Raw genomic sequence first — 18483 nt, forward strand, 5'->3', positions numbered from 1 at the left:
TTTTGTATAGATCCTACTATTATATATGATTACCTGGTAAAGTCTTAGTAAAAATATCTGGGAATATGGGAATAGCCATAGTAGATCCAGATCATTCATTATCTTCGTGGTACTTCTGGTCCTGTGACAAAAGCAAATACCAGAAAACTGTATGAGAGCTTCACAATGTAAAAAAATTAGTTTTTCAGCACAGTTCAGAACTGCAGTGTCTTAATCTTTTATTTATTAAACTATATGGTGATACTGAAATGTTTTACGGCAATAGCTGGCCACTTATGTAAATATGTTAATACTTTTAACATTTGTTCCTGAAACTAAAAGATCAGGTTAATTTACACTAAAACACATTTTAGTCAGTATGTGCCTTTAATCTTGATATTTATATCTGCTGACTACAGGGAGATTCTAGAGTACTGGTTTTGATACTGTTCAGACACTCCAAGATACTGTTGGTGATGACCCTGTTTGTCACTTGCTGAAAAAAAGCACTGCTTACGATGCAAATGTCGAACTACCACACTTTCAACATCAGCCTACTGCTGCTGCCTTAGGTGTTTGCGGGCAGGAATTTCACATAGCCCAGGAGCCCCAGCCTGCAGCTGCTGCATAGTAGCAGCCTGCTTTTGTATGTCCAACCTGTGCCATTAAGGGTGGGCAGTGCCCATTATGCAGGATTCGTGGCCTGATTTAGAGGCAGATAACAGACGTTCAGGTTGTCAGCAGTGGCTTGCTTGCCTATGAGCAGCAGTGGCTCCTGACTCCTGATGAGTTTGGACTGATCAGGAAGCAAAGAGCCATTAAACTTTCATGGTAGAATCCAGTTTGACTTGCTTGGAAAATTGTCAGATATGCATTATTTTATGCTGTGCGTGATTGCTGTCCTCCTCTTTCCCTGAGGTTGAAACCTGTCCATCTGCTTTTCTTCTCCACTTTGGGCTCTGAATGTAAGAAGAGTTGTTCTAACTTTTGGGTTGCTTTTATGCTAGATTCACTTTGTTGCAGCAATTTGTAAATACCTCCATTGCTAATCTCCCAGATGACTACTCACTTTTAATTTGTCTTTTATAATTTTGTCTTTATGGCAATAAAGAGTAGCCCCAGTCTTTGTGCTGCCCTCACAAATGACCCATAGCATATTATGCCTGTACAGTCTAGTACAACGCAACTATGGATAAGGGCCTATTTTCTGATGCCTGGGTGATTTCTAGTTGATCCATCAGCTGAAGCACAGTGGTTAACAGCTTTGAACAATTATTAGTGTTTAACAAAATATGTGCTTCTATAGTAATGTTCTTCAAATTAAGCTATTAAAGCAGGATGGAAATTGGCTTAGTCTTTGACATATCCTCATAGTATTGATGTCTGAGCAGTACAAAATGAATCACAGTTTTTATTAAAAAAGGAAATGCTTTTTAACATGTGGACCTTTCAGATGTCATTGTTCAGGAGTGGATGCAGAGTTTAATAACACTTCATTAAATTGCTGACTGAAAAAGATCAGAATTCTTAAAATACTACTTGAAGAAATTTGTTGGGTTTCAACACGTACTCCATAATCTCTTTCATTATGATATCTTTTCTAATTAGACTTTAATTTCAGTTTTGCAAATCATGTGTTTAGAAGAACCCTGGGCATAAAGTGGTAGAAATTTGTGTTTGAAGTCTTTCTGATTTTAACATATTATAAGATGACTGGTGTGGCAAATATTGGACATCATTACATGAGCCTTTTTAACATAGCGTATGCATTTATTTATCTGTATGTGGAATTAATGGTATTACGGGGAAATAGATATATCTTTTTTCAGCACTAAGACATATTTTTTGTGGAATAATTTATTTAAATATAAATATTTTAAGAATTTTTAACACCTACAGTTTTTTGCTGTATTTTAGTAAGAAAATAACATTCTTCAAAACTATGTAAATTGAATCAAAATAATATGTATAATTTATATTCTAATTAAGTTAGAGTATTAATGGATTATGCTACACAGAAACAAGTGAATAGGTCAAGTAACATTTGCTCAAGGTAACTGCAGTATAAGAATTCAGCTATTTAACCCTTCTCCTCTGTATATATAATCTCTATATTATGTCCATAGAGGATAAACAGACTGAAAGTAAATAGGCATGTACCAAAGCTGATGTGCATTGATCAGTTGGTCTAGTTGGGGTTTTTTTTCAGGTTCCTGGCCTAAGTCTGAATGTTGGTCCCACAAGGAGGGGCCAGGAAACTGTTTCTTGGCTCCATTGTTTATCAGGGCAGTGCTGCTGGAGAAAGTGAGGTGGAGATAGTGATAGCTTTGTAATCGAGTGTCCAGGCCTCGAGGTGGTACTGAAGCTGGTATCTACTCTCATTCTAACCGGTCTTCCTACCCTGCCTCTGAGCCAATACATCAGATGCACACTAAAGCATACATTCATCAGTGTGTTTGATCTCTTTATGTTGCTTCGTTAATGCCGGACAGCAGTAAACCTCTACTAGCTGAGTGGTGCAGTCTGGCCTCTGGCAATTTTCTGGATCGCTACATCTGCATTTAAAAGTTAGAATTAAAACCATTTAACATTGATGTTATGTATCTTGAACTCTTGCTAATATAATGTGATTGTAGTCTTTCTGGGTTTCTTTGCCAGTAATCACATACATTTTTCTGGTTAGGTTTTTAAAGTGTAGGATATTGCAAAACAGGTATTTTCACTGAGATAGAATGAATTTGGACATATATGAGACTAAAATTGCTTAAGCTTATCTCAAAATCAACCACTTAATTACAAGAGTTGAAATTTTTTCTTTTTTTCTCTGCTGAGTTCTGGAAATGTAGAGTCAAGGTACTTGCCCATTTGCAATTCTTGCAGTATTACAAAGCTTTGGTGTTTTCAAACCAATTTCTCTCTTGCGCTTTACTTGTAATGCGTGCTATCATATATTTGTCCCTAGAAAATGGAACTGAAATACCTTGTTATCTTAAATACAAGGTAGACTCTGAAGTCAAAGTGGTTGTTATAATTTAGTTTAAGAGAAATTGTGAAATCCTCTGCAAATTTTACCTTGATCAACTAATGTATGAAGGGAACAAAATACCTTATGTTGAGCAAGAATTTAACTTTCGTTAAGATTTTCCCATCAAATCATTTCAGGTGTTATTTTAGACCCACTAATGGATATTGCAACTGATGCAATCTAGCTTTAATCTGGAAAATCTGAGATAATGAATGTTGTTTAATGTTCTCTACTAAAATTTGCTGCCAATTATTGGTAATATTTCTATACATTCCAGTTAATTTGTTATTCTTTAATCTTTTGTTATGGGAAGGGATTCTTTGATGCCCTTAATGTTAAGCAATTTACAATAAAAATAACTTTTTAGACCCAACCTTTTTTTATAAAAAGAATGTATTCTATTTAATTTATCAGCACTGGGTAGAGCATTTGAGGGAGAATATGTTTTTATAGGGTGAATGTTACATTTTGTGAGCTTTTAAAAATTATTAGGCACTAACACAGCAATTTTTAACTAATTTTAAATTGTCTTAAAGGAACCCAGCCAGAATGGACCTCTTTTTACTGAGTTAAAGTTCTACATGCGAGCTGCTAAGCCAGATGAAAGTAAGCAGTCTATTAAAATGTTTTTAATGAACTACAAGCATTTAGGAAAATAGAGACTATACGAGTAAGGTCGAACTTAGAGAATCTTTTTAGATCATTTTCAAAATTATTTTTAAATGATTGAAATCTAATTCAGACATATAGTAAAATTACGGTTTTTTGGAAAGATGTTCTTTATAGTTGTGTTGATGATATTGTCTAAATTGAAACTTTAGTTGCATCTCTGTCACTACAATGGATGCATCATTAACTTTCCAGTATACTTTGCATACAAGTTTCCATGAAATAAGCAGCTCACATGTATGCAGAAACTGTCAGCGATGTGAGTAGTCCCTCTTTATGTAAGTCTCCGCAGATGCAAATTCATGAACTTATCTTTATTTGTATTTTCAGTTCAGAAGTGGACTAAATCCCATAAACTGAAATATTTAGGTGTACCAAGATATTGGGGTTCTGGCTTGCATGAAAAAAATGGAAACAGGTGAATACATCTTTTGTTGGCATATACTGGGATTTATTTCATCCACAACCACTATCCCTTTTAACCTAATTTACTTTATAAGATGTATTTTCCACCTATCTGCATATTGTTCATTTCTGCTACAAAGTTTCATGTTTGTAACAGGGTGTGTTTAAGGAATAGACGAATAGATACATTTTATCTGTACTTTGTTTGTTACTGGTGTTTGTGTCTATTTTCTAGGTGATGTAGTTTTAATTTACCTCAAACATTGCTGTAATACAGTGATGTGGTTTAGAAGCTTTTCATATTTGAATTAAAATAAAGTCGACCTCTAATGTACAGGTTCTTGAATAATATGACTACCTTCAATTTTTTTTTTCTTCTGGTATGGTGTGCACTGAAGGAGTATTTTAACTTACACATATAAAGGACTTAGTGCTATCTCTAAATCTATTTTATTTTCCCTAGGGATAGCTTTTCTGACTTAATCTGTGAGCTAGAGTAATTGCTAGTCTCATGTTAAATTTTTCTTCAGTCTAGAGATAGTTTTTAGTATTGTTCCATGTCACGAAGGGGTTTTGTTACTTGGTCTTGAATAGTATGCCCGTTTATGTAACGGTCTGTTTCCTAGTGGGCTTTCTCTAAACAGCTATGCTGCAAAGAAGTTTTAGTAGTTCTCTGGCAGCTTGTAGTAGGTCAGGCTTCTTTGTGTGGACCACTGCATAGGGCAGTTGGTATGTATGCCCTAGTATGTCATAAATATCATTGTTTCAGTAGGTCCTCAACTTAAAATCTAATCTAATGTACAATCAACGTTGATTTTGAGAGGCAAAAGTAAATTTAGCAAAATGATTTTTTTTTTCCCCAAATAAACTTTTCTTTGCATTCAGTGTTTAATACATGTGTTTCTTTAATGTAGCCACTATGAGCTTTTACAGTAATAGAACCATTTTGGCTATAGCAATGAAAATCAGAACACCTTTGGCAAGTGAGATTGCAATAGGTTTCAAGAAGCAAAATTTATTAAGTAACCGTGTTAAGTCATTTAGCCGCTTACAGAAATAAATTTTTTACTTTATAAGTAATTGATGCTTTGGTTTATGTATAGTGAATTACAATACAGATATTTTCCTCTGTGGGTACTTGTTGTATTGCATAACTGGCCAGGAATAAAGATCAGTTCTTTTGATGGATGAACTTTTGACTAGCTGATGTAAAAAAGCTAAGAATTCATGTAAAACATTAAAAAAAAAAAAAGTATGTCTCACATATACCTGCAGTTTATCTTTTGAAAGGTGTTTTCAATCAGTAATTTGTACAATTAATGCATGGAGAAAATACTATACTAAGTACAATTCAGTAACTTTGCTGTGTGTTTGTGGTTTTTTTTTTTTCCTTGAATTTAGTTACCGATTTATGATAATGGACCGATTTGGCAGAGATCTTCAGAAGATGTTTGAAGAGAATGCAAAGCGATTTTCCCATAAAACTGTACTACAATTAGGCCTGAGAATAGTAAGTTTAAAAAACATGTTATATTTGTACAATCTGGCTTCCCTGTGTCTTTCGGTTAAATCACACTTTTGTGCTGAGTACGGGTCCTCTGCTGGGTGGAGCTGGGTACTGCATTTATATGACTGCATTTTGTTTTGTTAGCTTGATATTCTAGAATACGTCCATGAGCATGAATATGTGCATGGAGACATCAAGGCCTCAAACCTTCTTCTGAGTTACAAGAACCCTAATCAGGTATTTCTGATGCATTTTATTCCTCACGTTTTAAACCTTCTATTTGACAACACATGGAAGTGCTTTGAACCTGTGAAATCTAGCAGAAGCTCATTTTTAAGAAAGTATATGGTAACATTATTTCTGCTTGACATTTATATCTAGTTAATATTCTACAGTTTTTTAAATGCATTTTGCTGGACAGTTATCAAATTGACTATTTGGCCTAAATAATATTCTAGAGAAATTCTCAAGATTAAAAAAAAATTGACTCACAAATAGGTATTTGCAGGTGGAAGCTTAAAATTATATAGCACACTGGTAAATTATGTTTGCCTGTCTGCATTGTTACCTCATTCCTTTGTTCAAGAAATCCTCAGATAAGTGTTCTGTTACTTGGAAAAATTGGTCTTTAAAGTGTTGATTGTTCCAGTTGATTTACAGAAGTCTTTCATTTTTCTGCATTCTTAACTCTCTTTACTATTCAAACAATGCGTATTAGAGTTTCAGAATTATGTATGTCGTCTTGCCCAAATGTTTTAGCTCATGAAATAAGTAAGATAATCTTGGCTCTTTTAAAGTAAACTGTGGTGTTAGTGAGGAGTTAATAGTATGTAGTAGTGTTCAAATGGGACGGATGACTTTAAAGAGGGTAGGACAGTAAGTGTATTTATAACTCTGAACAGTACATTGTTTTGGGTTTTATTTTGGGGGTGGGGTGTGGGTGTGTTTTGCATTTAATCTTACAGGTAATAACTAACTATTTTACTGCATTTGTCCTCCTCATCAGCAAGAAATGACTTCCAGATCAGACTGCTATATGGAAAACAACAAAACCTATCTGACTTATTGTTTTCAAATCATATGTAGCAATCTCAATAAAACACTAACAAAGGATCATTTAAAGTTGAAAAACTCACTATTTTTAATACTTTTAAAGAAGTTATGAGAATGGTTGGGAGTTACATTTGTTATTTGCGTATTTTTTCTATTTATAGTTCTTTAACCTCAGAATTCTTTGTGGAAATTACTAGGTGTACTTGGTGGATTATGGACTTGCCTACCGATACTGTCCTGAAGGAGTTCACAAAGTATATAAAGAAGATCCTAAACGGTGTCATGATGGAACTATTGAATATACCAGTATTGATGCACACAAGGGTGTGGGTAAGGATGTAAAACTTTGTTCTCAGCAATAGGCATTTGTGTATCCTTTTTATAAATACAAAAGACTCTGTTTGCTGCATTGTTTTGTAAACAGCCAGGTTTCTGAATCTACAAAAAATATTTTTTCTTCTCTATGGACTATGCTGGCATTTTTCTTTCTTTCCATTTACTAACTTTTGCTCTGATATTGATTTACTGTATTTTTAATGTATGTTTCTTAAATAGAGTGCCTTAATTTATAAAGACTAAGATGTTTAGTGTATTGCTTTTTGTTAACTAAGTAGAAATGGAATAGTGCTTATGAGATCTTGATAGAAAAACAGGCCCTATTTTCAGGAGATAAATAGTTTCTGTTCTGTTATCATTGTTCCTTCATATTTAACAAAGATGCACAGTATTCTTTATCTTATTTATAGCTTAATATTTAGAAGATTTTTTAACAAAGCTTCATTTAATTATGAAGTATTATTTCATAATTATGCCTATAGTCACTGAACATCAAAAGACAGGAAGTGAGAAAAGGTTAAGTATTAAAAGCATGGTCTATGTCTCATTAAACACTGAGGATTTATAGTGAACACCAATTTTGGTTTTTTCATTCTTAAATTTTGTTTTATTAGCATTAAAGTGTGTCCTGGAAAAATACCAGTTGTTGAGAATTATTATTTACTTCAGGATGAATGGCTGCACCTATGCTTAAAACTGAACTTGAACAAAGATGACTTGATTTGCCCATTTATGCTTCTAGTGTAGTCTGTTGTAAATGTACATGTGAGGATTTTCTTGTTGATTTTTTTTTTTGGGGGCAAGGCTTAGGGATCTGATCTATTATTATCCTCTGTTCAGTTTTCAGGCCACATAAAATATTGCAGCATTGTGGAATGTTTTTTTCAGGAGCTGGGGTTTCAGCACTATTACCTTTTTATAGAAGGGAAGTAAAAACTGTTTTGAACAGAAAGTCAATCACTTCACTAACTTGCTCTATTTTTTCCACAATCTGAGTACTTAAAAAGCTTCCCAAATTGGGATAACTGCAGCATGTCATGTCCTTGAGTAGAAAAAAGAGATTGATAAAGGACTTGAAAATGAAGTTATCCTTCCAGATGTAGGAACAATATTTTTTCCTTCCTTTCTTTCGCGTTAAAATAAATAATAAATACAGTAGTGTTGCATTGTTAGCATTGGCTTTCTATTGTCTTAACATATTTACAAATTTTAACTGTTGTTAAACTGTGTGTGCTTTATTAGCTGCTCTTACGGTTCTGTTTTTTGTGTGTGTGTATATACATTTAGCACCGTCGAGACGTGGTGATCTGGAGATCTTGGGTTACTGTATGATTCATTGGCTTAGTGGCCGTCTACCATGGGAAGATAACTTGAAAGATCCAAATTTTGTCAGAGATTCAAAAATCAGGTGAGAAAGTACTTGTTTTCTTTCTCTTTGGAAACTGAAAATAGGAATGAAAATGTCTTGGAGAAATGCTTTGTACTTTCAGTATGTTCCCTTTTGGTGAGTAGGCTATAGGTTTGTATACCCACCAGTTTCCCTGCATCATGTCTCATGTATCCTTGGCTTGCTTAAATTAAAGTTTATTTGTACTGTTCTACTGCTGACTTTTGCATATGTGAGATGCTTATTTATCCTTCACAGTATTGTTGCTTTAGAGTACTGTCATGGTTAAGCCAAAAAGCACTCTTACCAGTATGCAGGTAACCATTAGTCCTACTTTACAGAAAGAGAAGCATGGAGTATGCGTAGCCTTTACAACACCATGCTCTGAAGTCAGTGACAGAGATGAGAGCTAAAGGTGGATCTTAAATGTCTTTGAGCATCACTCAAGTTAGAGGGCTACTAATGTGGGATTTTTAATTTTTTTTTGTCCTTCTCCCTCACTGTTAACATTCCTTTGTCTTCCCCTCTCACCCCCACTCGACCCTGTCTTGTCAGACATTTAATATGAAGAAAGCTGTCCCAGCACAGCAGTTTCTGTCCCATTAACAAGTATTTGTTATCTGGCTTCCTTATCTCTACTTTTAACACTTTGGCCTCCATCAATGTTAGCGAAGCCAGTTCCCCCAGTTATTATTTTGGCAGTGGATCTGCTCTGAATAATGTCCTAAAAATGGCTCTACTAAGTCATACCAAAGGTTTATGTAGTAGTGTTTCCTGTCTCTGACAGTGGCCTAAGCTGGGTACTTAGGAAGCTTATCAGAACATGGCAACATTCAAACTTTGAAAGAATCAATAGTTTTGAACAATTTTGTTTTTCAGATGTAGGGATAATATTTCAGTTTTGATGGACAAATGCTTTCCTGGGAAAAATAAACCAGGTAAGAGGAGCTATTATAAATTAACATGCTTTGGCTTGTACCATCTGGTAAGCATACTTTAATAATTTGTTTTAATGCCCTTTTTCTTTAAAAAAAAAAAGAAATAAAATCTATCAGTCTGGCTGCCATCACAAAATTGTAGACAACTTTAGACAATGGGTAGAAACTCTGAAATTCGTATTTACATGGGGTATGTGTAGTGTGTACAAGGGAAGGCTGTGCTACTCTGTATTCAAATAAAAACAGATCAATTCAGTTGCTGCAAAAGGTGAGGAGTTGTCAGCATCTTTTTTCCTGAGAGGTACGTGTCAGGCATTGTACTCTAATCTGTTACTTCTTTTAAGTTCTCCTTGTTTACTGAAGTTGGCACCTATTTTTCTTCTTATTTTTATTAGCAAGAACAAAGTGGCATGAATTAGATTGTTGATTAGGAGAAGTTTAGACTCTTCCTTTTGGCTGCAGTTATATGAACTGCAGACACTGTTACTTTTGCCTAAAGAACAGTATTAAGTATTTGCAAACATGAAATGTGTAAGTTAATTTTTCACAACTGAATTTTAGAGATTAAAAATGTAAAGCTATGCAGACTTGAAGTCTAGATTGTTTGGCATTGGTGATTTTTTTTAAAACCTTACTCTACTAGAAATACACTTTCTGGGGATCTTAAATATTTAGTTATATTCGGCTACTCCTGGTGATTAGAAGAGAGTTTTCTCTGTCAAATGTGACTTGTCTGGTTTTAGAGTGGTCAAATATTTCATCTATTTTTTAATATGTGTTTCAGTCTTGGACTGATGAAGTTCTGAGATAACATTGAGTTTCCTTTTCAACATTTTTAAATGTAGACATAAGAAATACCATGTAAACAAGCATTCATTGGTGAAGATTGGCCTATCACATTTTTTGACTGACTGTTTTCTTCATTGCAAGGAATGTGTAAAAACAGTGATGCTGTCATCACTGGGTAATGAACCTTGGTATATTTTTTTTCTAAAATGTATTGTAGTTAAGTCATAATTATGAGTTTATAAATAACCATTTCAAAAAATGGCATAAGTAGTGCATGTACAATTTCTGACTCTTGTGGTAAATGTGAATTATTAAAATGTTTTCAAATAGAAATTAATTGGAGGTACCATTTCTTTAGATGAAATAGTCAAATATATGGAAAAGGTGAAGCTACTGACCTATGAAGAGAAACCTGTTTATCAGCATTTCCGAGAAATACTTCTGCAAGGTCTTAAGGCCATTGGACAAAAAGATGATGGAGTGATGGACTTTGGCTTGTCAGAGAATGGAGACTTGCAAACAAATCCCGTACAAAAGGTTTTTACTCTAAAAATTTATGTCAGTTTTTAATGCATTTTTTGAGCTAAATAAGAGTTAAAATGGTATTGGAAGTAAGTGTCATAACTGCAGCCAGTAGGAAATAAGGAAATAGTGAAATGTTTAAGTCCTACTTTTATGTGTTATTTCTCTAATTTAACTTCACTAGTTGTTTTTAAAACTTAATACAGAATGAAGTTTATAGGTGTACTTTCCTAATAGATATCTTGTATAACATAATGTGTATATATAGTTGTAATGACACTTGTACAGATGAAGATTCACTTAAATTACTTATTTTCTTTAAATTGGTAAAACTCCAGATGGGTCAAAATACATGTAAGGTAAAATAAGTCGCGTTTTTTGTTTCAGATTAGTTTCCTTTCCGTGACTAGTTCAAAGCTTAGTTTTAAGTATGTATCTTTATGCCAAGCATTTGATTCTGGAATTCACGTATTGAACTCACTGTGATCTAATATGTTATTTATGAATCTTAACTATAGTTGTAGGCTAGGGGTATTTTATTCTTTGTATTTAAGAAGCTTTAAACTCCAGGTTTAGACTCGCATTTGAATACAGTGTAAGAACTTTTTAAGCCTTAGGGAAATCATACGTTAAAACAGTTTATAATAACAATAAAAAATGGTCAAATACTTATAGAATCATTTAGGTCAGAAAAGACCTTTAAGATCATTGAGTCCATCTGTACGGAACAATAAATATTATCCTGTACTTCAAACTGCATTTATTACTTGTTTATGTGCATTTGTTAATAACAGGTGGGCAGTTTATTGGTTCCTTTAGCATGAACTAGGGAACTGAGAACTATAATACAGGATAACAGTACAAGAATTTTGCCTGCTTACTCACGTGATCAGCAGTGTGTTAAAGATGGGCAAAAAGCACAAAAGAAAAAAAAGCTGTAGGATTTTAAAGTTTTCTGAGGATATATGTCCAGCTTTTCTTTCTTCTTTTTGTCCAGTAAATAGTACTTTGGCTAAAATCATACAGCCATGGTCTCTATACTGGTATTTTCTGCTGAACTGAGTGTAAAGATCTGTCCAAAAGGAGAGTTCATTAGCATAAATTTTTCTGTTCCCCCTGTGGATCGACATGGCTTGAGACCTGTGTTTTGGGGAAAAAAAAATAAATCTGTTTTTAATGGTTGGCTGGTTTCTTTGCTGAATAAGTTGGCCTGCTGCAGAGCCAACATCTGTGACCTTTAATGTCCTTGTCCAGCAGAGATGGCTGGTGCACACTTCCAATGGAATAAAACTTCAAAAATCTTATTACTTTAGCCAATATCAGTCAAGACCATTCCCAAAGGGTGGGATAGCACTTTTCCATAGGTTCTTACCTACTAGCATCAAGTAGGAGCTATTTTTTTACATTGGTTTTTTAGTTTGGGGTATTGGTTTGTTTTGTTTTTGTTTTTTTTTTTTACTTTGAGGAACCATATGCATAGTCAGCATATGTTCAAGCACTTATATAAAAAACAAATGAGTATTATTGGCCTGTTTGAGTTAAGTGTTTTCATCTGTCTGCTTCATATTGCAGTGGACTTTGTGCTAGCTACTTCATTCCCGCTCCTGCTACAGTGTCCAGACAGAATAAGATTGTTTGCTTGAAGTCAAGTTGACATAGCTTGCTTACTTTTGACCAAATACCAGGACAGATCACTCTTCCTTCTATGTTGGATTTTCTAGGCCTTGTAACAGCTGTGGTATAGACTAGGGTGGAAGAATAGGTTGTGTCAGTCCTCCTTCCAAGGGTGTATTTTGCAGTTTTCTTCCAGAATGAACGGAAAGAGGGTCTTCAGCAGGATATCTCCCTTCCCAGAATGTATGTTTGGGAACTCATGCTGTTAGGTTTTTCTTGCAGGGAGTATCAGACATTGAGAGGCTAGGAGAACAGGAAGATGATTTGTGCTAGTTGAGAATAGCTGGACACTTAGATATGCACAGGAAGAAAGGAAGAACATAGAATGCTAACTAAAAGTATGTGTATTTTCAGCTGTGATAGAAAGCTTAACTTGATGACTGTTTAAGATAAGCTCCAAATTTCAAACTCTGTTAGAAACTGCTTTCCATAAAGATAATTTACCATTGATCAGTAGCATCTTGCCTCTGAAAACGAGTATCTTTTAGCACATGCTAAATTTCTTTTGGCATACTTAATATCTAATTTGGAAAAGAAAAATGCAGTCTGGCATCCACCCTTGAGAAGATGGTGACCTCTATAATAGAATATTTATGGCATTTTGGCTGTACTGATCTTTAATCACAACAGGTCTTAAGACACCTACTCTTCAATTCCTTTGGGGCAATCTACCATAATATTTTCTTAAAGCAGTGTTATTTGGTGTTCGGAAGTTATTCTGTTTCATAGCTAGGAGACAATATTTCTAGCTTCTGTGTAAATAAATTCTTAGAATGTAGGATTCTTATGTGCTTTCAGTTCGTATAGCTAATTGGACCATGATGTGCATTATACATTGCATATAAGCAACGTTGTTCTGGAATATCATTCTCCAGTATTGGTATCTGGCTAAAACTCAGATGTCTGCTATATTAACAGTTAACATTTTATTTTCTATATCATGACTCAGGTTTCGCTGGATGTATAAGTAAATGAAACACAATCCACAGTTCTGTTGGAGTTCGGTGGTGGTGGTGGTTTTTTTGGGAGGGAGGTGGGTGGTGGCGTACTGTATAGTAAATGCACGTTGGTTCGTGTGTGTGGTATTTTATAGTACTTCTAGCAAAACAAGAAGCTAACAGTACCATGTATTGAAGGAAGTATCTGGAGCTCTTGATTAAATTATTTAGGGCAAGGATCACATCTTTCTTTTGTCCAGTGCTGAAGAGTTGCTGGGAAATATTGGGAGTAAACTAAACTGGAAAAATATGGATCTTTGGTTCCTTCTAATGTTCAGCTTCAGATGCGCAGGTGTTGCTTTTGTCAGATGAATGCTGCCTGATTTCTACTGCTATGTAGTTCACCTGCATCAAGATTAAGAAACCACTTTTTATTAAATAAGCTTGGAAACAAGATAAATGTATTTTGCTTTTGCGTAGCATGTATTGGATATCTGTTTTTCTGATGAGCATTTAAAATGTTTTCTAGTACAATTGGGAGGAATGCATTATCTCTCATATAAAAGCAGTACAGCGCTGAAATAGTCCTCCTTAATTTTGGTCAGAATGAACAAAAGTGTCTGTGTTTATTCCTGCCTAATGCATCACAAATCTGCTGACATGCTAACCTTGGAGTCTTGGCTGGCGGTAATCAGGCCTGTGCACCGGCAGGAAAGATGTACCTAATGCACTCCATCAGTGCAGTTTGCATATGGAAGTTCTCACAGGGGAGCTGCCCTGTGCCAGCTGAGGGTTACCTGCCCACTGCAGTTATTGTATGTAATTATCGAACCAATCTGTTCAGCCCAGCAGGGTTTAGATGGTAATCATGAAGCAACACTTTGGAAAGGAAAGATGTAATGCACTCTCCCCTTCTCTCATGAGCTATGTGAAGTTGTACCCACTTTTAAAGCTGTATTAGTAAAGCTCTCGTCTCATGCAATTAAAAAAAATTAAAAAAGGAAAAGGTAAACTCTCGCAGTGTTTGTCAAAGTTATCATCTATGTCTGATACAGATACAGGTCAACTATCCTTTGTAAAAATCACATGGCTTTAAAAAAATAATCTTTTCATAACTACCTTAAGAATACTTTACAATAGTAAGATTAATTGTAATACACAGATAATAACAGTTCTATCCATTTAAAGTTTTTAAGATAATGTACCTTGAATAGAGTTCAGATTTCCCAAGTACCTCTCTTTGGAACAGAACCCATAGTTGCTATTAGAAAAAAATAATAATGTACTGTCAGTGGGTGTTAGCTACTTTTAAGCTGTGCAAAGAAAGCCTTAAGACGTAAGGATCCAGATAAACTTGAATTTAATGAGGTGTAATTGCTTTTAAAAAAGCAATTAACATCAACTTTGGGTAAAATGTTTTTCTGTGTTTAAGATTTTTCAGATTGCTCCTTTTGTAACAGTTATTCAACGTAAATAACATAACAGGTTTTGATCATAAAAACTTGTATTTTCATACATTAAAATTTCAACTCCTAATGTGATTTGCAGATAGGGGAACTGAACTTTTAAATTGTCTATTGCCTAGTACTAGTATTCTTGCATTAATATATGAATAAATTTTCTCTACAACTGGAGACATTTTATAATATATGAAGAGATAATGCTTAAAATTGGGGAATACCTTATGAGGATAAGATATTTTCTACTTTGTGTGGTCTTTTCTGCACTTGAGTTCAGTTGCCTTTTTTTTGTTTTTAACAGAAAAAAAGAAAGGCAGCAGTTGCATCCAATGAGAGCAGTGAAGCAGAAATGGAAGATACAGGCAGTCCAGAAAAAAAGAAAGCTACTTCGTCTAGTAAGTCAAAAGATTGTTCTCACAGTCACATGTACTGGTGTGGTAGGTTAATCCTGGCTAAGGGCCATACTCCCACCCAGCCACTTGCTCCCCTTCTCAGTGGGTCAGAAGGAGAAAACAGGATGAGAAAACTCATGGGTTGATACAAAGATACAACCATCTACTGTTGTGGACAAAACAGACTCAACTTGGGGAAAATTAATTTAATTTATTGCCAATTAAAATAAATTTGGGCCTTTGTCTTTTGACAAACTTTAAAACAACACCTTTCCTTCCCCTTCTCCCAAACACAGCTTAACTTCTTTTCACTCTAGACTCCTCTATGCCACTCACTGAGCAGGCATGGAGAAGTATATTATGGTCTGTACCATTTTCTCTCTGCTGCTCCTTCCGCCTCACATTTTTCCCCTGCTCCAGTGTGGGCTCTCTCTCATGGGCTGCAGTCCTTCAGGAAAAAAAATGTGCTCCAGTTGCTTCAGGAAATATGTGTCTGCTCCAGTGTGAGCTCTCCCACGAGTTGCAGGGGATATTGGCTCCATCCTGGATCCTCCATGAGCTAGGCAGGGAATATCTGCTCTGGTGCTGTGGAGCACTACCTCTGTCCAGTGTTTTTTGCCGTTTCTTAAATGTTTCACAGGGGTGTCACAAACAAGTTGGGCTCAACTTTGGCCTACGGTGGGTTTGTTTTGGAGCCAGCTGGAATGGGTTGTGTTGGGCACAGACCAGCACCTGGCCTCTTCCCACAGAGGCCCCCGTTGTAGCCGATACCAGCTTACATGGCAACATATACCCAACACAACAGTTGGGTAGATTAGATTAACTCTAATAAAACAGAAATATTTAAACTTTCTGGGAAAGAAAGTTATATTCTCCAATTATATGCTGCCTAAAGCTGGTAGAAATTCTAAGTGATAAAAATTGGTGGTTGTACCCTGTTATTTCGCCATCATTCATTCCTCCATTCTCATTTTGGTCCTCCTGTCTTGTCCAATTCACTGTCACAATATGCTGACTCCTCAGGACTACTTCATCACAGTGTGTTAAAGCCAGGGGCTAGCAGCAGCAGCTTCCAAAAGTGAGTGTATTTAAAGTCCAGGAAAGGATCAGCTATAAGGATAGAAAATGCTGAAGCTACATTTCAGATAATTTGGCACAGTTTCAGTGTTGTCTGGAAAAAGTCATGGACAGATGCAGTAAGATTATTGTAAGTCCAAGATCAGAAATCTTCAGTAGATCTGTAAAGGGTAAGCTTATGGTGGATGTCCAGTCAAACGGATTTCTAGATCTAACCTTCTAACTCCTTCATGTAGATGTGAACTGAATTCAAGTAATTACAAAGATACTTTTCCTAAAGAATTTTTGCTTCAGACTTTAAGTAAAATGCCAGATGCTGATGGTGGTCAAGCAGTCTAAAAATAATAAAGCAGTAGCACTAGAGTCTACCCCAAAACAATTCTACTTTTTTTAAAAAGGTTTGATGGAGTATGGTAGGATGGGAAAATGTAACATTTCAAAGACAGTAATGTTATTGGTAAATTATGGATTTACCCTAGTATATTTACTCAAACAGTATGGTACAAAGTACAAGTAATTAAGCTAATGTTATTCCAAAAGGTGACACTGCTCTGTTCACTTTCAGCCATTCACATTATAGAATTCTGATCGATAAAATCAGTGATTATTTCTCTTACTTGAATGCCTTTTGAATTGTTGACTTCAGTTTATTATGAATTTTCTAGTCTGTAAGTGGCTGAAAAAATGTTAATTAGATTATACTTTCTTTGAAGGAAATACAGTGATTTGATACAATGCTGATATTTATTCATAGTTTTAGCATTTTAGATTCTATTTGAGACCTTATAACAAAATATTTAATACAGCTGACTATTTTCTGGTTGTAATTTTGTACACATGAGCAGAATATACTTTCATTTTATAATATATACTTTTTTTTCTGGGATTGTAGATTGAAATTCTCATAGATAGAGATGAAAAAGAATTTGAAGAATTGCAATCCAAGTGGTAGCATCAGCTTTTTGTAAATGCTAAGGTTTTTCAGACTAAGTAAAGGCACTTGGAAGGCTATATAAATTTTCAGCATCCAGTGGTTAAAATAAGCGATGGACGTAAGCTTAAATTTAAACCTCCTTTTGCCGATTCAATAGAGTTACAGGTGAAATGGTTCTAATTTCACCTTTTTATACTACCTGATTTAACGAATACCAAGTGGGGGGAGTGTATCAAATGATTTCAGACTCATTTTGTTCTGTCCTCCAAATTTGGAATTAAAAACTTTACCACTTATTACATGATTCATAAATCTGTGTTTCATAATCTTATGATTATGATACTTTTGATAAATTGAAAATAGCTGATTATTATAGAAATACTTAAAACTGTGTTTCCAAATCTGACTAGTTTTACGTTCCCACTGACTTGTTTCTCTGTTATGGAATTAGTCCTGTGACTAAAAAAATATCCTTAAGTTTACTGACTAGTAAAATGGATAATTTCTTGATACCTCTTAATTGTACAAATTGAAGTTTAGTCATACAGCAACATTTTAAAAGTTCTTGAAATGCTATCTTATTTGTTTCTAAAAGGGGATGAATATGTCCAGACAGGGATTACTCTTCAGGTGTTCAAACAGCTTCTCATGAGTGTTTGGATTTAAAACAGTGGCAAGAAAAGCCATGCAGCCTCTTGCTGTTCAGCTAATTAGCATTAACCGCATCTGACTAGGCAGTTTGTCCAATCCAGTCCAAAAATTAGTCGGCCCAAAAAGATCGTGATCAGCTGTGCAGCAGTTTGAGTACACCAGGGTGCTCTGTGGCTACAGGGACTCTGCCAGTAATGAAATCTGCTACTGCTGGGGCTGAGAAGCCCCCAGGCTTGGCAGAGGAAGAAGAAAGAATGGCACTGAGAAAAGACGGACATCATGAAATTCTTGCTTCTTCCCTCTGCTCCCCCTGGTTGCTCTCAGCTTAAGAGTGGCCACTTCAGATGAGTTCAGTAAAGGCCGTCTCCTTCAATCATGTCAGCCATTGGTGTTTCTGGAGCTGTCAAGCACAAGTGTTAGACTCTTCTTTTTAGAAAACAGAATTTGAGAAAGCCCTCAAGAAACAAGCTGTGTTGTACTTCCAAAATAAGATGCACAAAATTTTGTGGAATATTTAAATTGTTTTTTTAGTTTAAATTCGCATGTTACCAGTTTCCTCTTTTTTCCCCTGTGATAACTGGAACTCATATGCTTTCCTGAAATCTCGAATTTTAAGAGGTTTCTTTTTTTAAAGTAACATGGGTGATGTTGAAGTATCATATGTCAATGTCTCTCCAAGAAAAATGCTATCAGAAGAGATGATTTCTATTTAAATGACAAGGTTTTTTTCACACTCTTACAGCTCCG

At 35.1% G+C, this 18483-nt stretch overlaps 1 protein-coding gene across 5 annotated transcripts in view; it reads left to right on the forward strand.

Annotated features, from left to right (window-relative positions):
- Window positions 1-18483, forward strand: part of VRK1 (VRK serine/threonine kinase 1) — a 62518-nt gene that overhangs the window by 35846 nt on the left and 8189 nt on the right. For all 5 annotated transcript variants that reach the window (XM_054828744.1, XM_054828745.1, XM_054828742.1 and 2 more), the window contains 9 exons: window positions 3541-3610; window positions 4004-4091; window positions 5480-5588; window positions 5730-5822; window positions 6836-6968; window positions 8262-8382; window positions 9241-9299; window positions 10447-10625; window positions 14984-15077. In XM_054828744.1, coding sequence (XP_054684719.1) covers window positions 3541-3610; window positions 4004-4091; window positions 5480-5588; window positions 5730-5822; window positions 6836-6968; window positions 8262-8382; window positions 9241-9299; window positions 10447-10625; window positions 14984-15077 — 946 coding nt within the window. The remainder of the gene's footprint in view (window positions 1-3540; window positions 3611-4003; window positions 4092-5479; window positions 5589-5729; window positions 5823-6835; window positions 6969-8261; window positions 8383-9240; window positions 9300-10446; window positions 10626-14983; window positions 15078-18483) is intronic.

Source organism: Grus americana, chromosome 5, assembly GCF_028858705.1.
Source record: "Grus americana isolate bGruAme1 chromosome 5, bGruAme1.mat, whole genome shotgun sequence".
In the NCBI taxonomy this organism is placed as follows: Eukaryota; Metazoa; Chordata; class Aves; order Gruiformes; family Gruidae; genus Grus; species Grus americana.